This window comes from Haliaeetus albicilla, chromosome 20, assembly GCF_947461875.1.
Source record: "Haliaeetus albicilla chromosome 20, bHalAlb1.1, whole genome shotgun sequence".
NCBI classification, from domain to species: domain Eukaryota; kingdom Metazoa; phylum Chordata; class Aves; order Accipitriformes; family Accipitridae; genus Haliaeetus; species Haliaeetus albicilla.
This window is the reverse complement of record NC_091502.1, coordinates 27,249,415-27,269,998: the sequence shown is the minus strand read 5'-3', so window position 1 is coordinate 27,269,998 and position 20,584 is coordinate 27,249,415. Positions and strand designations below refer to the sequence as shown.

At 66.0% G+C, this 20,584-nt stretch overlaps 1 protein-coding gene across 8 annotated transcripts in view; it reads left to right on the top strand.

The window, feature by feature from the left end:
- The first annotated feature begins 394 nt into the window (after window positions 1–394).
- Window positions 395–20,584, top strand: part of ARAP1 (ArfGAP with RhoGAP domain, ankyrin repeat and PH domain 1) — a 33,838-nt gene continuing 13,648 nt past the window's right edge. Inside the window, exons 1-13 of one of the 8 annotated variants that reach the window (XR_011329022.1) lie at window positions 395–1,152; window positions 8,407–8,558; window positions 10,341–10,411; window positions 11,420–11,523; window positions 12,344–12,511; window positions 14,867–14,936; window positions 15,237–15,357; window positions 15,493–15,698; window positions 16,133–16,239; window positions 16,324–16,523; window positions 16,667–16,752; window positions 18,134–18,316; window positions 19,365–19,539. Coding sequence is in view for 6 of the 8 variants with exons in the window: in XM_069808708.1 (XP_069664809.1) it covers window positions 470–1,152; window positions 8,407–8,558; window positions 10,341–10,411; window positions 11,420–11,523; window positions 12,344–12,511; window positions 14,867–14,936; window positions 15,237–15,357; window positions 15,493–15,698; window positions 16,133–16,239; window positions 16,324–16,523; window positions 16,667–16,752; window positions 18,134–18,316; window positions 19,365–19,539 (2,326 nt within the window). In the remaining 2 variants the exon portion in view is untranslated. Of the gene's footprint in view, window positions 1,153–2,914; window positions 3,036–8,406; window positions 8,559–10,340; window positions 10,412–11,234; window positions 11,319–11,419; window positions 11,524–12,343; window positions 12,512–14,866; window positions 14,937–15,236; window positions 15,358–15,492; window positions 15,699–16,132; window positions 16,240–16,323; window positions 16,524–16,666; window positions 16,753–18,133; window positions 18,317–19,364; window positions 19,540–20,584 lie in introns of those variants that run through there. The other 7 variants (XR_011329021.1, XM_069808708.1, XM_069808706.1 and 4 more) reach the window with 7 other exon arrangements.

The window sequence follows — 20,584 nt, the reverse complement described above, 5'->3', positions numbered from 1 at the left end:
CTGTGGGACGGAGCTGCGTCTGCGGGGGGTGACAGCCCTTGGGGGGGCAGCCAGCCGTTCCCGGTGTGATGCTGCGGCTGGGGAGCGTGCCGGCGCCGCGTGATGCCGTCATCTGGCAAGCCTCGGTGGGGATGGCATCTACATTTAGATGCCTAAATCAGGACCCCCTGGCGTTCCCGGATCCCTGCAGCCCCCTCGGTTCAGGGGAGGTGCTGGTGCCCGAGTGCCGGATCCTGCTGGGGACACAGGGGGGTCGGAGGCGAGGAGGCCCCTCTGAAAACCACGCTGCTGAACTGGGAAATCGTAGTTCTGGGACCCTGGGCTTCAGCTGGTGCATAGTTTGGGACTGATCCTGACCCCCCACTCATCCCCACTTCTCTCCGTCCCCAGGTTCTGATGCCGTCCTGAGCCTTGCCAGGCGCAGGAGATGCACTGAGCGGTGTGAGGTCTCTGCGGCCAGGCCCCCACCATGGAGGACGGGGGGTCTCTGCCCGTGGCCGCCTGGCTGGCGGCCCTCCACCTCGACCAGTATGTGGAGACCTTCCAGCAGAGCGAGCTGTGGACGGTGTGGGACTGCCGGGCGCTGACGGACGAGGTGCTTACCCGCCTCGGCGTGGTGCTGCCTGGCCACCGCCGCCGCATCCTCCTGGGACTCCAGAAAGCCTTTGCCGAGACCACCCTGCCCGCCGGGACCCCTCAACCCCCCGTCAGAAAACCCGTGCCCATGAAACGCCATATCTTCCGCTTGAGCACCGCGGCGGTGCCGGGGCAGCTGGAGCAGCCGGATCCCCCGTGCCTGGCGGTGCCCAGTGGGTCCCCGGTCCTAGAGCCGGAGGGGGGTGCAAACTTCACCCAGCTGCCCCCACCCATCCCACCCAGGGTGGGCTGCCGCCCCCCTGTCAAATTCTCCCCATCGCTAACGAGCGGCAGCCCCGAGCCCCCCCTCGTGCCCCGCAGCCGCCCCCCGGCCCCAGAGCTGCCCGCGCCACCAACTGTGGCTGAGAAGCCCCTGGCCGAAAGCAGGGTGAGACCCCCCCTGCCACCGCTGCCGGCCAAACGTCACCAGCTGGAAGGCAAGTGCCAGTCCCTGAAGACCCCCCCGCCGCCCAGCCGCCTGCCGGTGCTGCCCCCAAGGGCCGTGTCCCAGAGGAGGTAAGGGGGCTGTAGGAGTTGGGGGGGGGGGGGGGGCTGAGCCTGGGGGTGCCCTGAGGAGGCAGGGTCCCCTTGGGGGGCTGCTGTGATGTGAGTGGGACCCTCAGGTGGGTGCACGTGGTGATGGTGTGGGTTGCCTGGGGGTACCCTCCCCCCAGAGACCCCAGCACATCCCCCTGGGGTACCTGTCCCCCATCCCCAGCACATCTCCTGGGGGGCCCAAGCAGGCTGGGGGGTCATGAGAGGAGCTGTGTCTGCTCTTGTCCAGGACAGCGGTGCCCTCTAGTGTCACACTGTCTCGGGGGGGTGTCACCCCCAGGGACACCCCAGTTTTGTCCCCATCCCCTTTTCGGGGGAATGCGTGGGGGGATGCATGGCCAGCGTACTGTGGCCAAATCCTGACCATGGGCCCCGTGAGTGCCAGGGTCTGCGGCTCGTTTCTCTCCCGGGTTCAATGCGCCTCTCGGGTTGTTATACTGGCTGGATGAGGCCCCCCCCTCCCCGGTCACCCCAGCCTGTCCTGGGATTGGGCTTCTCCCCCCCCCCCCCCCCGCCCAGTGCCTGGCAGTGAGTGGGCATGCAGACCCCCGTTATACCCCTGCCTGCAGCGCAGGCAGCGCTGAGGCCCGAGGAACTCGTCACACCCTGTGGGGGCAGACAGCAAACCGCAGCGCGGTGGTGGAGGCGGGGGGGAGCGGGGGGGGGAGCAGGCAGCTGCCTGCTGGTGCGGCCGGATGACACGAGAGAACAGGCTGGGGTTTGGCGAGAGCAGCGCTCGCAGCCCTCTCGTGATGTCCCCCCACCCTGGTGCTCCGTCCCCCCGTCCCCCCCCGCGCGCTGAGCTGCAGCACCTCCCTGCAAAAACAGGGTTTGCTGCACCAAGGCTGGGCTGCTTTTGCTGCAGCTTCCACGGCATGACCTCCCCTAACCCAGCCCCCCCACCCCCTGCCCCCTCACCGTGCCACAGCTGCTGCACCCCAAAATCCTGCAGAACAGCAGGCGGGCATGGAACCAGGGGTGGGAGTGGGGTTCTGGCAGTCTGGGGGGGGGGAGAGTAGCCCCTGGGTGAGAGCACTTGCCCCCCTGCCTCCCCAGGACCCCCCAAACCCAAGGGATGTGCTGCTGGAGCTGGGGGGTCTGGCTGGTCCCCAAGGGGAGGCAGAGCCCTGTTCCCGGGGCGGGGGGGGGGTTGCCCCATCTCTGCAGCCCTGGGTGATGGTGCCAGATGAGACCCGCCCCCCCTGCCCCGAGGTGTCTGTGCAGTCAGGATGGGAACGGGGGGGGGGGCCACAGTGGCTGTACCCCCCCCAGCTGCCCATCCCTGTGCCCCAGCAGGCTTTTTGGGGGCAGAACCCCTGCCCTTGCCTGGCTGAGGCAGGCAGAGGTGACCCCCCCGCGGCCCGTGCTTTGCCCCCTGCCTGGCGCCGATGCAGCCAGGGGGCAGGCTGGGATGCCAAGCTAGGGAGGGGGCTCAGCTGGAGGCGGGGGGGCTGGCACCCCATGGGGTGGGCATGCGCCTGTTCCCGGGGCTCCGGGGGCTCCGGATCACCGCCGAAGCGGTCATCCCTGGGGACTGTCCCCATCGCTGCCTTTCCGCACCGAGGTGGTCCCCAAAAATCCCCCCGGAGCCACTCTCCATCCTGCCCTGGCCGGGGGGATGCCGGTGCCCGGCAAGGCCGGTGCCCACCGGTTTGGTGCCGGCCATGCCGCCACTTTGGCCAGCTCAGGAAGTTTTTCGCTCGCGGTCGAGCGCGGTGCAGGAAGTGCTCGGGGTGACGAGCTCCGCTCCCCAACCGGCATCGCCGGCATCGCCGGCCGGCCTCGCTGGACGTTCCCAGCGACGCCGGATCCGGCCCTGCCAGGGATCCCCGCTGCCTTCCCAGGTAGGGATGTCACCGCTGGCACCGCGCTGGGTGCGAGGCGGCGTTGGTAGGATGGATGGCAGCGGAGCGGGGCTGGTGGGAGTTTTGCACGGGAAGCGAGCGCTGCGAGGCGCGAGTCTCGCCTCCTTTTGCTCGCTCGAGTGTTTCCTGCCCCTGCCTGCGCTTTCAGGGGCCGGTGGATCGAACGGGGGGGCCGAGCGGGGAGAGCTGCTCCCTGTAAGGTGGTGCCGGGCTGGGGGTCGCCGGCTGCGGTGGCACGGCACGGCACGGTGGCTTTGCTGGGAAAAGGGTAGTTTGCAGGGCAGGTCCCCGGCAGCGCTGGCTTCCCCAAAGAGGGAAGAGACGGTGTCACGGCACTTTCCGCATGCAACCGTGGAGGGTGGCCGGGGCTGGTCCAGGGTGGGGGGGTGCTGGGAGCTGCTTGGGCTCCCCTGGGGGCAGCTGGGCCGGGAAGCACCTTGCCGCAGGATTTTGCAGATGCTGAAAGTTTGGGTGGCTCAAAAAGCAGCTGGATCATGCCGTGGGCAACATTTGTGTCCCATCCCCCGTCCCCCCCCCCCCGCAGTTCCTGCTCCCCTGGGGGACGTGGGCATCTGCCCCGGGGCTCAGCGGCGAGCAGGCGGTGCCCAGCTCTGCCATGGCACCGGGAACGTTTTGCAAGCTCTGGGGCTGGGATTTGCCCCCCCCGGGGATTTCGGTGATGGCACAGCCGTGCCCACCGGCTGCGGGGTCCGCACAGGTCCCCCGTGAGCTGCGTGCCAGGGCCGACGGGCGCCCGGCCAGGCTCTGACTCAGCTCGGCTCAAGCTGGCAGCGACGTGTCCAGCGCCGGAGGGGACGGGCGTCCTCCTCGCCGGGTGCCGGCGGCTGAGCAGCACCGGCTGGGACAGAGGGACGGCCGCCCTAGCGGCTTGGGCTGTGGTTCTGAGCAGTTTGCGCTCATCAGGCTCCGCTGAGGCTCCTGGGGGACGGCGGGACCCCAGCGCTCTGCGTGCACTGGTGCATGTGTAGTGTATACATTACAGGTATAAATGATGCATAAATATATCCTCGAGTACATGCGCTGGTGCTTGGTAACTGCAGTGGGTGTATACCGTAGCATACATACCTTGCTGCTACAGTGGATATATACAGTAGGGTATGTATGTGCTGATGCTTGATTGCTCTTGTGGGTGTATACAGTAGGGTATGGATAAGTTAATTGGTTACTCTAGCATATATATCCAGTAAGCTGGTGCTTGGTTGCTATAGCAGGCACACACTTGGTTCCTGTAGTGGATGTATACAGCAGGGTATGGCCTTGTGCTGGGCCTTGGTGATGGGCGCGTGCACAGGGACCGGGTCTGTTTGGGGCCGGTGCCGGTGTCAGTGCCGGTGCCCAGCCAGGCCCGGCGATGGAGGAGGTGCGGCGGTGCGGGAGCGCCAGCCCAGACAAGGGGCGCATTCAGGCGGGCGCAGGCGTGAGTCAGCCCATGGCGGCTGTTTGGTGCAGGCTCAGCCACCGGTGAGCCACGGTCCCGGCTCCACGTGCGGGGTGCCATGTGCTGGGATGCTCCGCGAGCTGCCTGCGCTGCGGCTCCCTGGGCTCCCCTGGGGGTAACGGGGCGCCCAGCTTTGGTGACGTGCACCAGGGTGCCCGATGGCTGGGACCGAAGGAACCCCACGGCCGCAGGGGTGTTGCTGCCGGCCCCGAAACACCTTCCCCTGCCCCGATGGTCGGGGACCTGCCCTGGGCTGCCTGCGGTTGGTGAGCACGGAGGTCCCTGGGGCTGTGGGGGATGCTGCCGGCCTGCCCAGGGACCTAAAGCAGCGGAGTGATGCTTGCCTGCATCAGGGATGATGCTTGCCCATGTCTGGATGATGCTTGCCCACATTGGGGTGGTGCTTGCCCACGTCAGGGTGATGCTTGCCCATGTCTAGATGATGCTTGCCCACATTGGGGTGGTGCTTGCCCATGTCTGGATGATGCTTGCCCACACTGGGGTGGTGCTTGCCCACGTCAGGGTGATGCTTGCCCATGCTGGGGGTGACGCCTGCTGCATCCAGGCTGATGCCGGCATTTCTGGCTCCTGCCCGGCTGCTTTGCCAGCAGGCACCGAGGCTGCTGCGTGGGTCTGGCCCTGGCAGCCCTGGCTCTGTGGGGGGATGAGCCCCTCACCATAAACCCCCCCCGGAGGCGGGGGTGCCCCCAAGGGAGGGATGTCCGAGGACGAGGTCCAGGAAAGAGCTGAGGCATCCCTGCCTGTGCAGCAGGCAGCCTGGGGCAAAACGAGGGACCCGGTGGTGGGGTGGGGGCCTTTGCGGCAGCCCGGCATTTTGGGGTGATGCCACCCACCCGGCTCCCCTTGCTTCCGGCTGCACCGCCGTGGTCCCCGGCGCTTCCTCCTGGCCCCTCGCTCGCGGCGTGGGGTTTGGCTGCTGCAGTGGCCGCCCTGCGGGGGCCCCGTGCCCGCACCCTCCTGCCCACCCCCTCCAGGGGAAACGGCCCAGGGTGGGGGGGTGGTTGGCATTTTGCAAGAGCGGCTCGGGGCCAGGCTGGGGGGGGTCTGAGCTGCCAAGGGCGAGCGTCATGTTGTGGTTTCCTCCATGCTGCGTTCACCTCGGGGTCCCACCGTCTGTCCCCCCCCAGCCCCCAGGGTCCCACTGTGCTGGTGCACCCCGGGCATCCCTGTGCCAGGGAATGGGAGGTGACGGGGACGTCTCAGCCTTGCTGGGTGCGGGATGTCCGGCGACAACCCCCACGATGCCACCTCCCATGAGGTGATGGCGGCCACCGCGTTCGACGCCGAGCGCTTCTCACCAGCTCCCAAAAGCAGCCGGATTTGATGGGCCTCCCCCCTCCTCCCCCACTGCCGATTTTGGCCACTGATGGTTCCGACCCACAGCAGCGGTGGGTGCTCGCGTCTGCACCCCGATCACGGGGTGAGGCTCTCGACGAGGGCACCCCCTGCCCATGCCTGGGGGATGGTCTGGGGTGCAAAGCAGCCCCCCCCAAGCAGCTGGGGGGGGTTGATCCCCGGGGTGGGGTGTAGGAGGGCAGTGAGCGATGTCCAAGAAGGTGATGGCAGAAGGTTCCTTCTCCGTGTTTGCCCAGGACTGGGGGGTGGCGGTGGCCCCGGCAGTGGTTTGGCTTTGAGGTGGCATTGCCTACGGGAGAGCAGCCCCCCCGCTGCCCCAAGCTTGGCCGTGGCGGGGGCGGGCAGCCGAGCTGTTGCTGGTGGGGAGAAGGACAGCAGATAAAGCGCCGGTTGGCACTTCTCTAACGGCAGACATTGCACCAGCCTGACCCTGCCCGGAGCAGGATCGGCATTGGTTTTGGGCATGGCTGCAGCGTGGGGGGGGTCAGGGGGTGGGGGAGATGATGGGGCACCCACACCGCCCTACAGAGCCGTGGGGGGACACGAGGCCCAGGGATGCTCGGGCAGCTGGGGATGACCTGGAGAGTGGCCAGAGCATCGGGGAGGGTGTTTTGGGGAACTGGGGTGTTATCTGCGCCTGGGTTCTGTGGCTGCCTGTCCTGCAAGCCCCCGGCGGGGGGGGGGAGTGGGCAGGACTGGGGCAGGGGTGGAAACAATTTCCTCCTAAACCCTCCTGAGATATCCCCAACGAGAAGACAGAGGTTGTCCTTGGCCGTCGTGCTGTGCCTGCAGAAAACGAGACAGCCGGGGAACCGTCGGCTCACTGCTGACCTTGGGGCTGGCACCGCAGCCCCCCACCCCTGGTCCGTGGGGGGCAAACACCATCCTGGGTGGCCGTGGAGATGCAGACCCCAGCCGGGCTCTTGCCCGGGGTGGGGGGGGCTCTGTGGCTTGCACACTGTCACCTCCCTGTCCCTGTGTCCCCCACACCCCTGGGTGGCAGCCCCCCCACCCCAGCAAGCCCCTGCCTGGGGCTGCTGGGAGCAATGCTGCTGCCCCGGGCTGCGGGACAGCTCGCTGCCCACGCTCCCCTGCCCACGCTCTCCTGCCTGCGCTCCCCTGCCCTCCCTTGCCAGCATTCCCTAATGTATGGATGGTTGTGGCTGGTTCCCATGGAAATGGCTGCTGAGAAATGAGGTCAGCCTGACCCAGAGGAGAGCCAACGCTCGCTTGCCATCCTCCCCCTGCTCCGGTGCGGGCAGCCGAGGGAGAAGTTTTCTCTCCGCAGCTCACCCCCGAGCTGGGGGAAAGCTCTCGTGCACCAGCCGTGGGGCTGGGAGTCACCAGGGTTGGCCGTCCCCAGGGACCGCTGGGTGCTGGTGGCAGCCGTGGCCGTGCTGAGCCTTCTCCAGCGTGGCTGTGGGGCGATGCCGTTAGCCGTGCCGGGGTTCGGTGCTCGGTGGGATGGGTCATGGACCGGCCGCTCCGGCTTGGGGCTGCGGTGGGAGGTAGCGGGGTCAGGGATGGGGACGGTGGCTTCGGTGCCAGCGTGTGGGTCCCCTGGGGCTCGCTGTGGGGCTGCGAGGGGTTCGGGCTGGGAGCAGGCAGAGCTGCCCGCTCTCTGCCTGCCTCCTCTGCCCTCTCCCTGACTTCAGGGCTGGTCAATCAGGTGCCTCATATTTTTATACCCCGAAGAAACTTCCTCTTAATTTCCTGCCCTTAAAAATACCATAACCCCAGAGGTTTCTATTTATTGCCTGTCTGCCTGCGATTGTCGGGAAGGCAGGAAGCAAACGGAGAACGGGAGGCAGGAGTGGTCAAGCCTGGCTTCCCAGGGGCTCTGCAGGCAGGAGGAGAGTCCCCGGGGTCCCTCTCCTCCCCTGGCCAAGGTTTTGGGGCTGGGGGCACGGTGTGCTGCTCACTGACCCAGGAGAAGCCCAAGGCTCCATTTCCAGAGGGCCTCTCGCTGCCCCAGATCTCCTGTGCCCACCCCACTGTGGGGACGCTGGTAGGAAGGGAACATCCCCGGGACCCCCGTCCCGCTCGGGGGACCCCATGGCCACCTGCAAACCAGTCGAGGAAGCAGCACCGCCGTTGTTTAGACTGGAGGAGGAAAAAAAAAAACCAACAACCTGATCCATGACGTGGGCTTCAAGGCTGTAGGCGGCTTCTGGTGTCCTTGAGAGCCAGAGAAGGAACCTGAGCCGCGGCGGCAGCGACAGGCAAGTGAGGTTGGATGCCAGAAAATATTTTCAGGCTGGTAAAGCACTGGTATAACCTGAGCAAGGCGAAGCCTTTGCCATGGGAGGCTGTTAGGAATTGTGCTGTGGGCTTGGGTCTGCTGGGGTTTGGGGTGTTTGATCCCTTTGAGGGGAGTTTCAAGCTGGCTGTGCTGGGGGTCCTCTTGCACCCCGGGACCCCACACTGATAGCCGCGGGTGCGTTGGGGTTTGGAAAGCAGGGCAGGGGAGGTCCAGGGCCGGTGTAAGGCAGCGCTTGCTCCTCTCTCCCGCAGCATCCCTGCCAAAGAGGAGGTCCCCGTCCCCGACAGAGCACCCCTGACAGTCCCCCCATCCCCGCCAGTCCTCCTTCCCCGCACGAAGCCACCGGCCCCACTGCCGCCGGAGCTGCCCTCCAAGGCCAACCTCCCCTTCGTGCCCGAGTTCGGTGAGTATGAGGGGGGCCAACCCTGGGCCCCTCAAATCTTCCCCTGTCCCAAATCTTCCCTTGGGATGTCTGGCTGGGTCTGTCTCCCCGTCCACCACCACCCATCCCATGGGTGCTGTGCCTTCCTCCCCCATCAGTCAGTCCGTCTGTCCTGCCCAGCCTTCCCTGGGTCTCTCCCTCCTCCATCCCCTTCTTTGCCTTCTGGGCTGGGGTTTCTCATGGGGTGCAAGATCCAGGCTGGGGATTTGGGTGCACCCTCTCTCCAGAGAGGGGGAGCAAAGGGTTTGCACAGACTCGGAAAGCAATCACACCAATTCATGGAGGAAAAATAAACCCATCAGGGATGTTAAACCCGTACGCCTTCAGATGACCCCGAGCTGCGGCCGGTGGGGGCTGGAGGCTGCTGGGGGAGCACGGCAGGAGCAGGACACGGCTCTCAGCCCTGCTGCTGGGACCCCCCCACCCCCTGTGCAGCCTTCAGAAGCTCTCTGTGCCCACCAGCCCCCTCCTCGGGGGGGACACCAGGGCTCGAGCAGCTGCAGGGAGGGATGCTGAGTTGGGGACCCCCGTGGAGGGGCACAGCTCCGGCCCCAGGGCATTGCCTGGGGAGCAGCCCTGGTTGGGGGCTGTAACAGCAATAACTCAGTTTTATCTGCCTCTTTATTTAATAGCTCCAATCCAGCTTGAATAGCTCCGCTGAAAGGAAGAGGAAGGGCAGGGCTCTGCGGGGCACTGGGTGCCTGCCGGGGTTCCAGCCCGACCAGCAGCTGTGCACGAAGGGGCACTGGTTTAACTGGGAGCTGGGGTGTGTTTCAAAAGCTAGGAGAAGGCATGGACAGAAAGGTTATCCTTCTGTTGGGGGGTGCAGGGAGGAAAGCTGCTTCTGCCCCATGCCCCCATGGGTCGGCTGCTCCTCTGCACCAAAAGCCAGCAAGTTTTGGGTGCTGCAAAGTCTGCAGCAGGGGGGTCCCTGTAGGGACATGCCCAGGGAGAGCATCTGCCCGCACCCCTCATCCCCATGCAGCCTGGGAGCATCCTCGCCCTGCCGCCAGCACCAGGGCTCCCTGGATGTTAACAGCATCCTCTGGATTAGGATTTTCGGGAGAAATCTCGTCCAGGTTATCACCAGGGTTTGGGAGAGGGTGTCTGCGAGGGACAGGCTGTCTGGGGCCACTTGTCCCCTGTGGGATGGGTGCTTGCTGGCCTGGATTTCTGCTGCCATGGGTGCTGGGTGAGGAGGAACCGGCTCCTCGCTCCTCTCCTTCTCCGGGATCTTATTTCCCATGGGTGCACAGGCTTGAGAGCCACTCGCTGCTCCAGTCTCTCCAACAGCTGATAAGGAATGGAGGGGGAGGGAGGGAAATCCACCTTGAAAAACAAGTTGTAGGAAAAGCCCCTGGGACCCCCCAGCAGCAGGGGCTCCCGGGCAGAGGCACCAGAGCCTGGATGAAGCCGTGGTGCTGGGGCTGGTGGCACCCAAGTCCCCTCTCGGCAGTGCCAGGAGGGTCGTGATGGTGCTGGGAGCTGCCACCAGCAGGACTTTGCCCTTCCCTGCTCTTCTCCAGACTCCTTGATAAAACCCTTGTTGTCGCGCTGACGGAGCGGTTGTTTGCCAAGGGCAGAGCAAGGGGGGAAACCTGCCGTGCCAGCGTCCTCCCTGCCCGGCTCCAGCGCTGACATGTCCCCGTGCTGGTGGGGACAGGCAGGGGGGTGGCAGGGGGTGACGGGACCCCTCAAACTCCACCCCAGCTGATTCTCAGCATCTTCCCTCCGCTTTTGCAGATGACTCGGACTACGAGGACTCCGCCTGGGAGGAGGAATTAGCCGGACCTGTGGGGGAGATGGCCGACAAGGTTGGTCCCACCACAGAGCTTGGCAGTGGGCAGGAGCGGGCAGGACCCTCGGGGTCACCATCCCCGAGGGAGAAGCGCTGGCATTGGGCTGCTTTGGAGATACCGGTTAGGGTTGGAGGAGCACGTCTGCACCTTGCTGAGCACCCACTGGGTCTCCCACGGGGGCCGGAACCGGCCCACGGGCAGCCCCAGGGTCCGTGGGGAGCAGGGCAGCCTCTCTGCACTTGCATGCACAGAGTGCGTGCTAGTGGACATCTGCAGCATCGCAGCCTGGTTTTAATCCCTGGATCTAGGATTTATATCTGCCCTGCGCTCCCGAGGCTGAATTTGGGTGGGTCTGGATGGATTTGAGGGGTTGCAGCAGCCAGAGAGACCCCTGAGCGCCTGGAACCCCCCACCATCCGCCTTCGCCTGGGAACAGGCTGATGGGGAGAGATGTGCCTTGGCTGCCTCTAACCCCGGCCCAGCCACCACCCCCTGTCCCGGGGGGCTGCAGCGTGGGGCAAGGGCTTGGGGATAAACACCCGTGGCACCTTGCTGGCAGAGGCTCCCCTCTGCCTGGTCCTGCCTTCACCCCCAAACCTGCAGCTCCCGCCACCCCCCCGACAGCTCTCAGCCACGTGTGTACGTCCGCCCTTGGCCAACGAAGGGGAAATGCAGGGTTTCTCAGCAAGCACGGACTTTTTTGGTTGCTATAAATAACCAGCCTGGCGCTCAGCTCCTCCCTACGGCCGTGCTTCTGTCCCGCTGCGGGCAGGAGCGTGTCCCTTTCCCTGGGTCCGGCAGCGCCCGGGGAACCTCCCGGCACTGCGGGCATCTGCAGAGCCGGGAACCATGGATGGTGGCTTTGCATCTCGTCCCCTCTTTCTCAGTCTGTCCCCTGCCCATCCCTCACGGTGCAGGGCAGGTGGGGAAGGGGGTCAGCGAGGGGACCCCGCCACGAGCTGCCCGCTTTGGGCAGCGGGGAGGGCAGGGGGCTGCCCCCGTCAACCACCTCTGTCCCCGCAGGAGGATGCTGAGCCCGTGACAGGGCAGCCGCGGTCCCTGCGCGCCAACAGCCTCTTCAGCGAGGACGAGCTCATCGAGGATTACTACGATGCTCCCCCTGCCAAGTAGGAACTCGTCTGCCCCGCGTGTGTGTGTGTGTGCACAAGCAGGGGACACGCGTGAGTGCACGAGGGCAGGAGCGCTTGTGTGCGTGCACGTGCAGGCGGGGAATCTGTACGCCTGCACGTGGGCAGGGGTTGTCCGTGTGCACACACGTGTGTGTGTGTGTGCGTGCAGTTGGGGATGCTTGTGGAGCGGGGGGTGTGCACGTGTGCATGGATGGGATGCAAATGCCTGGGTGGGGGTACTTGTGTGTGTGTGTGTGCGCACGCATGCACAGTGGGTGATGCATGCATGTGCGTGGGTGCATGTATAGGCAAGGGATATGTGTGCACGTGCCAGGGGGTGCTTGTGCGTGTGTGTGTGTGCATGTAAGCACAGGCAGAGAGTGCTTGTGCATGGGGTGGGGGGTGTGTGTGCACAGGTCAGGACTTCTTGTGTTTGCATGGCTTCCCGGGATGCGTGTGTGCGCGCACACACTGTCAGTACTCGTCGGGGTCGGGGGGGGAGCGCGTGTGCGTGTGCACGAGCAGAGAGTAACTCTGCACGTCTCTGAATTTGGGGTTGTGGCCCTGGGGGTGCCCCCGTCCCCCTTCCCAGGGCTGGGATCCGGGTGTCTGCTGTCCCAGGAGCTGGGGGACGTGCCGGGACCCCCACCAAGGGGACTGCCACCAGGGTCCTTGCTTGCAAACAGCCGGTGCTTGCGTTGCCCGTGCCTTGGGGAAGGGCAAGGGGAGGCCGAAGCGTGTGGCGGGGGCCGTGCCTGCCCCCCACCCGCGGCGAACCGCCAGCTCTTAACCCCCTCCCTCGGCTCCTCGTCCCCAGCAGTGGCAGCAGCTGGAGTGACAACGGCCCCAGCCCGCGCCTGCCCGCTCCCGCTTTCTCCGGCAGCAGCCCCGGCACGCTCGGCGACGGCATGGAAGGCACCACCGCCACCGCCCCGCTCTCGCCCACCATCAAAGTGGGGTGGCTGGACAAGAACCCGCCGCAGGGGTGAGTGACGTGCTGGGGGGCCGCGGACCCCCCCTCCGGTGCCCCTCCCCGGAGGGGAGATGCTCCCTGCTTTTTCCACCTGTAATTCCTGCTCACGGGGGGGTGTAATTTTGCTTTGGTGAGAAGCCATCCCAAGGGGTTCCTTCAGCTCCCTCCTACCCCCTGATTTAGGTTAAAAACACTCATTTTTGGTGAAAGGGCCTTCCTCAGAGCGGGTGTCACCAACGGTAGCACTGTGCCGGCTGAGGAGGAGGAGGAGGGAAGGCTGCAGCTCGAACTTCCCCCAGCTCCATGCCATGGGCTGGGCTCACTGGGAAACGAGCTGCCTTTGCTCTGGGGAAGCCCTGAAATAGCAGTGACCTGGGAAAGCAGCTGATGGGGGAGAAGTGGGGCGTTTTGGGCTGGTTTCCTACTGACGGTGCTGCCGCCCCGGTTCCTCTGCCGGAGGCCGGCGGGTTTGGCGTTCGCCGTGTTTGCCACGGGAGGAGACGTTGCTGGCAGCGCCTGCGGGATGCCAGCCCCAACCCCGGCGGCTCACGATGCAGAACTGCTGGGTTGCAGAGCGCCCGGTTGCAGAAGTAAAACTATGGGAGCTGTTGGGTGCGTGTCTGTCTGCTCGAGGGCAAGCGAGCCCAGTGAGCCCAGTGAGCACAGCGAGCATAGTGAGCCCAGTAAGCCCAGCAAATACAAGTAGCCCAGCGAGCATAGTGAGCCCAGCAAGCATAGTGAGCCCAGTGAGCCCAGCAAATACAAGTAGCCCAGCGAGCCCAGTAAGCCCAGCAAATACAAGTAGCCCAGTGAGCAGAGTGAGCCCAGCGAGCATAGTGAGCCCAGTGAGCCCAGTAAGCCCAGCAAATACAAGTAGCCCAGCGAGCCCAGTAAGCCCAGTGAGCAGAGTGAGCCCAGCGAGCATAGTGAGCCCAGTAAGCCCAGCAAATACAAGCAGCCCAGCGAGCAGAGTGAGCCCAGCGAATACAAGTAGCCCAGCGAGCCCAGTAAGCCCAGCGAGCTCAGTGAGCCCAGTGCACGCAGGGAGCATGCTTGCCCCCATCCCAGCACAGAACCAGGTCAGCGAGCCACCATGCCAGCTGGGGGGTAAAAATCAAGCAGGAGACATGAGGGATATTTGGGGGCTGCTTAATCTGGGCTACGAGGAAGCCCTGAGGCTGCAGTCCTGCCGAGGAGGAGGAAGCTCGGGCTGTTTGCAGCAGAGCAGCCTGGCTGCTGGGGAAGTGAGAGCAGCTGGAAGGTCCCTGGGAAGCTGGGGAAGCTGCTCCGGCCGCTGCTTGGAGGGGAGCCGAAGCCTGGGGAAGGCAATGGAAGAAAACCCAGAAACCCCAACCCCTCAGGAGCTAAAAGCAGCTGGAGGGCAGAGCAGGGTTGGGGGTCTCTGCACCCCATGGGACAGGGACGAACTCCTGACGGGGAGCGGGATAGCCGAGTGCTTTTAATCCTGGTTGCTGTTGCTGGTTACGTAAAGGCTGAGCGCCGGGATCACGTGCAGCGATGGCGAAATCCTTCCCGAGCAAACAAACCCTTAAGCAACAGCCGCTGGGGCTGGCACAGCGGCGGGGGGGCCCTGGGGGTGCAGCATTGGTGGGGGGCTGCATCGCAGGGCTTGTCGGAGCGGGGGCTGGCGGTGGGAAGTGGCTTGGCGTTTCCTGCAGCCCTGACGCCGGGGTGGATGGGCTGCAGGGTTTAATGCCTTGCCCCGTGCTGTGTGGCCGGTCTGCGTGCTGGGCTGGGGAGGGCGAAGGGGTCCCTGGTGGGCTCTGCCCCAGCCTTGGGGTCCCCCCTCTCCCATTCGTCCCCATCCCTCTGCCATGCAAGAGTGCCACCAGCCCTGCCTGGCATGTGTCCCCTGGATTGAACCCTCACCAGCTTGTAGGTCCTGAGCAGTAATTGTGAATAGGGATTTGGGGGGGCTTTTAGGGGCAGCCCCCTTTCCCAGCTCCATGTTTTAACTGGTGCCCGGAGGAAAGCACGAAGTCCCCATCGCTGTCCCCATCAGTGACACCAGGGCTGGGGACACGGCGCAGGATCGATGGCGAGGTGGCCCCAGGCTTTTGGCAACTGGGGCGTGAACACACGAGCGGAGTCGCCCCGAGTTCAAGGGCGCACGGTGCAGCCCGGAGCTGCCGGGGCTGCCTGGCATGGCACAGCCCGTGCCATGGGGCTGGGGCTGGCAAGGGGCGAGCGGGGAGGGGGGCTGCTCCAGCCCCAGGGGGCTCACAGCACCCTTCCTGCACCCCAGTCCCCTCGGGAGCAGCACTGGCCTCGGGTGCCTGCCCCAACGTGGAGGGTGCAGCTGGGTCACCCCATCCCCTCCAATGGGTCCCTCTGGTCCCTTCCCAGGTCCTACATCTACCAGAAGCGCTGGGTGAAGCTTGACGCTGACTACCTCCGCTATTTTGACAGCGAAAAGGCGAGTAGGGAGAGAGGATTTGGGGGCTCACGGTGAGAAGGTGGCGGAGGAGCTGCCGCAGAGGGACCACATCCCTCCGGGCATCCCGGCCGTGAGATGTGGCCGTGCCGAAGGGCAGCATTCCGGGGAGCAGCAACAGATGGGTGCTGGGGTGATGCCAGCACCGGGGTGGGATGTGGGATGCTCGGAGCCTCCCGGACACGGACGCTGTCAGCATTGTGAGCCCGGGGTGGTACCCATCCCATCTCCCTGAGGCCGCGGTGGTGAGCTGTGTGTCTCCCCTCCCCTGCCCTGCCCCAGGATGCCTACTCCAAGCGGTTCATCCCCGTCTCCTCCATCTCCCGCGTCACCAGCATCGGGGACCAGAAATTCGAGGTCATCACCAACAACCGCAACTTCGTGTTTCGGGCTGAGAGTGACGGTGAGCGACAGGTCTGGGGGGGGGGGTCCCTGCTCCTGGGTGGCCCCAGCTGCTCCCCCTCCCCTGACCCAAGGGATGAGTCCCGGAGGCTCCTGGCCCCAGGCTGATCCTGACCCGTCTCCCCCGGCCCCGCAGCGGACCGTAACGAGTGGATACGGACCCTGCAGCAGATCGCGGAGGAGCGGAAGAGCAAAGCTCTGGAGAGGACACTGATGTCCCCGACCACCAGCGGTGCCGCCAACCTGGCTGACAAGAGCGGCTTCCTGGAGCTGCGAGGGTTTAAGCACAAGCTGTTCGTGGCGGTGGCCGGGGACAAAGTTTTCCTCTACAAGAACGCGGAGGTGGGTGGCTGGCGCCTGGGGGCTGTGGCACCACGGGGGACCCCGATGCCATTTTGAGGGGGACCCCTTCCCTTCGCATCCACAGCCTGAGCAGAGCGGCAGTGAGCTGGGACACCCCGGAGCTGCCACCCCCAAATGGGGATGGCTCAGACCCCGCAGGCTGGTGACCCCCAGGCTGCAGTCCCCCTCCCTGCCAGCTCTGAGCCTCGGGGTCCCCCATGACCATCGCACCCACTGCAGCTGCTCCAGAGCCTGTGGCTCCCCGTGCACCCCCGGGGCTGGGAGCTGGGCTGGCAAGGGACACGGGGACCCGCAGCCACCAGCACCAGTGCGGCGTGCGGGTGGCAGTGCCAGCACCAGCTCCTGCAGGCAGTGCATCATCCGTAACCCCCCCGCCCCACCTTCCCTCACCCCCCCCCGCCTTTGCCCACCAGGACTATCGGCTGGGGATCGGCATCACCTACATCGAGATGAACGTGGGGAACGTCAAGGAGGTGGACCGCCGGGGCTTCGATCTCACAACGCCGTACAGGATCTTCAGGTGAGACGAGGGAGGGGAGGGGGTGCCGGCGGTGCTGCCCCTCCCCGTGGCCATGCCGTCCCTCATCCCTGTCCCCGCCGGCAGCTTCTCTGCCGACTCGGACCAGGAGAAGGAGGAGTGGGTGGAAGCCATGCAGCAGTCCATCGCCGAGGCTCTCTCCAACTCGGAGGTGGCGGAGAGGATCTGGGCGGTGGAGTCCAACCGCTTCTGCGCCGACTGCGGCTCGCCCAAGCCCGACTGGGCCTCCATCAACCTCTGCGTCGTCATCTGCAAGAGATGTGCAGGTACCTGCATCCCGGCAGGGGAGAGAAGGGGCCGGGCATCCCCTGCCCTGGGTAGGGATGCAGGGCAGCGAGGCTTGGGGGACCCCGGCGGCTCGGCCTCTCCCACCCCAAAACGGGTCCCTAATGGCTCATCTCACTGGCAGGGGAACACCGGGGCTTGGGCCCCAGCATCACCAAAGTCCGGAGCCTGAAGATGGACAGGAAGGTGTGGACGGAGGAGCTGATCGAGGTATTGGTACAGACCAACCCCAAAAGACCTTACTGGGGGGAGACACACCATCCCCGTCCCCATAATAGACCCACTGGCTACGGGCCAGGGACTGCAGGAGCACGGCAGGGTTTTTCCGGCCTGATCCAAGCCCCTTGAGGGTGACACGGTGGTGTGGCTTGGTTGAGGAGGGGACCCCCAGCAGCCCTCCATCCCCATCCCCACCGCCTGCGGCCGGCCAGCACCCACCCGGGCATGCTGGCGAGGACAAGCGGCACTTGTGTGTCCGTGCTGCAGACAGACGACGTCTGTCTGTCTGTGGGGAGACGGCCGCTGAGCGGCCATGGGGAGATGGCTGCAGAGCCCTGGGGCCAGGGTTTGGGGCCAAGCAGTAGAGCAGCCCCCCGAAGCGGTGCGGCCGCCGGCGCGGAGGAATGCGTCGGCGCAGCCAGCGCCGGGGCGGGCTGGGGAGGGGGGGAGCCGGGATTTGTTACCAGACCCAACCCGGCAGCCATTTCCAGCCGGCAGACCTTGGCTGGCCCCGTTCTTCCCAGCCGTCCCGGTTGGATCCTGCATTCCTGCCTGGCGTCCCACCCGCACAGCCCCCGCCTCCGGCATCGCCTGCTCCCCGAGCCCCCAAACGCTTCCAGCTGCTGCCTGCGGCTGCTCCCTTTCCCCTCCCCTCTCTGGGAAGGCTGCCCTGAACCCCGCCGGAATGGCGGGGAGCTGCTGCCAGCATCCCCTGGCCCCCTGCCTGCTCCAGCCCCTCCCTAGCCCCCGGCCCTGCTTGCACCCGTCCCACCCCAAAAAGCTCAGGGGTGCTGGCAGAGCACCCCATGGGCTTGCTGGAGCAACGTGGGGGTCCTTGAGACAGGGCTAAACCTCTTAATGGTGGGCTGAGCATTGCTCGGTGTCGGGCAGCAGGATGGTGAGGGGCCGCAGAAAGCCCTTTAAATCCACCCCAATGGATGCTGAGCATCGCCCCCTCCTCGCCCACAGCTGGGTGCTGCTTTCCAGATGAGATTTTCCGGGGCAGGAAGGGGGGTCAGAGGTGGTGGGGGCTGCCAGACGCCGGGACTGAGCCGCCGCTGTTGCCGGAACACGGGGCTGCGCAGGGAGCAGCCCTGCGTGCCTGCAGTGGGTGCGTGCTCCTGCACCCTGCCCACCCGTGGTCCCTGTGAACCACCCGTCATCCCCTTTATGTTCTGCCTGCACCCCGCTGCTCTCCCGGGCAGCAGTAATGCAGCAACTTTGGGCTGTGAATGTCTACTGCCGTGCTCATCCCCCCGTCCCTGCCCCAGCAAAGACCCCCGGAGAAGCCCCACAAAGCCCCCCCTCCCACGCCCAGCCACGCTCCATACCCCGGCAGCACCGTCCCATTGGCCTCTCCTTGTCCCCGCAGCTCTTCCACCAGATCGGCAATGCCGTGGCCAACCAGTTCTGGGCTGCCAATGTGCCCCCCAGTGAGGCCATCACTCCCGCCAGCAGCAGCCAGGAGAGGAGGCGCTTCCTCATTGCCAAATACCGGGAGGGCAAGTACCGCCGCTACCACCCGCTCTTCGGCAACCAGGAGGAACTCGACAGGGTCAGTGGCCCCCCGGGCCGGGCACCGTCTCGGGGGTCCTGCCTGGGTGCTAAGTGGTGCTGAGCTGGGGTCCCGAGGCTGTTCTGGGGAGCAAGGTCTCTGCCTGAGCAGGCTGCTTGGCCCCGTACATGGGGCTGGGTGGTTTTCCACCCTCCCTCCCTGCCTGTACCCCTGCCTGTATCACCCCAGCCCTCACTGCACACCCTATGTCCCCACCGTGCACCCCCAGCCAAAGCCTGGGGTCTCCAGGAGGGACGAGCTGGCTGCGGGGACAGGGTGAACGTCTCTGGGATGGGGCACAACCAGCTTCATTTCCAGGCTGGAGAGCCCGGTCCGAGGTGGGATCCCCCCTTCCGCAGCCAGACATCCCCACGGTTCATCTCTCCCTGGCTTGGAACAGCGTTGGGGTCCAGCATTGGGCTGGAGTGGGGTTCAGGGAGGGCTGGTGCTGGGGGGATGCCCTGGTTGCAGCAGCTCGAAGCCCCTCCTGCTCCCCAGAGCACCCCACGGCGGCGGGGGCAGAGGTGCCTGGCCAGCACCCCCCCAAAGCCCTGCCCAGGGCACCCAGTCCCAGCCGTGGGCAGAGTGCCAGACTGGGGCTTCATGCCGCTTCGCACGACCGGCACAGGGAACGCCATCCCGGCGCTCCGGCCGCCGGCCCTTCGTCTCCGTGCTCCGCCATGGCTCCGCCGGCTGCCTTCGGCGCTGCCGTGTTTGCACAAGAGCCGGGGGCGCGCCGGGGGCCCGGGTGGCCGCGGGAATTCGCATGTGGGCTTGTTTGTTTTTCTACTCCGGCTAGCCTGTCCCGCCCCGTTGCCGTTATGACTTCACCCCGGCTCCTTAAGGGAGGGAGTCGCCGCACGCTCCAAACTTTTTCTCCCAGTTCCAGCCTCTTTGTCCTGCCGAGGCGGCCGGGAGGCGGCGGGGGTCCGGTTGCTCGCCGAGCTCCCACCCGGCTCCTTTTGCCGGTGTGGCTCCTCGCCAAGGGTCTCCTCCTTCTCCTCGGGAGCCTTCGGCCTCACCCGCCACCCTCCCGGCTTTGCCGCAGGCTCTGTGCGTGGCCGTCACCACCAGTGACCTGGCGGAGACGCAGGCTCTGCTCTTCTGCGGGGCGGCGGTGACCTGTGCCACCGGAGACCCCCAGTGCCCGACGCCCCTGGCCCTGGCCGAGAAGAGCGGGCAGAGGCTGCAGATGGAGTTCCTGCTCCACAACAAAAACTCCGGTAAGGGCTGACCCCTTGAAACCCCCATGGGCTTAAACCCACCGCTGGCATTCCTGGAGCCGGGGGAGAGAGCTGCTGGGGTGTCCCTGGGGACACAGGGATGTTTTGAGCCGGACTCGTCTCTGTGTCCTGCCCAGCAGATTCCTGGCATGGGGTTCTCCGGCTGCCTGGCGCTGCTGGGCTCTGTGCACCCCAGGAGAGGGGCTTTGGGAAGACCCCGTGCCCTTGGGTCAGGGCTGGGTGGGGGCCAGGGAGGAAGGCTCTATCCCAGCCAGGGACGCAGGTCCAGAGTCCCAGTGGGGATGCAGGCTGGTGCTCTGGGCACTGGGAGGGACTGGGCCAGCTCTGCCGCACCGTCCCGGCACGCTGCAGCCTCGGGGGGACCTCCGCAGCCTCGGGGGGATGTACCCCTACCAGCCGGGCAGCCCCCACCTTCAGCATCCCCAAAAGGACCAAGGGGGATCTGACCGTTTTGCAGAGCATCCCCCTAAACCCCCCCCTCCCGTGCAGTTAATGTGCCCACGCCACCGAGCCCTGCTCCGGGTGGGCTGACGGCTCCCACGGGACTGATCCAGGCTCTAACACGGAGTGAGCCTCCGGCCCTGGAAAGCTCGGGCAGCTGGAATGGAGGTGTGCCGGGGCCGGCCAGCGCCTGCCGTAGCCGTCACCTCCCTCGCTGCCTCCGTGGCCAAGTCCGTCCCGCGGAAGCTGGAGTTTGCCCAGGGTTGGGGCTGGCCCTGCTGTTCCAGACATGTCAGCACAAAAGGGGTCTGGGAGGGCAGCGAGGCCTCCCGGCTGCCCCGGTGAGCTGGAGAAAACCAAATCCCTGAGCTCATCCTGCCGGGGCCGGCTCTGGCAGCCATCTCCAGAGTCCTGGGATTGCTGGGCTCGATGAGCCCAGCGCCATGTGTGGAGCCGGGCTGGGCTGGTGGAGCAGGGCTCTGCATCCTCCCGGGTTTCCCTGTCTCTAGAGCTCTGGGCAGCCCCGTGGTCCACCCTGGGGGTGCTTTAGGGGTGTCCCTGCACCCCGTTTCTGCCTGGTCCC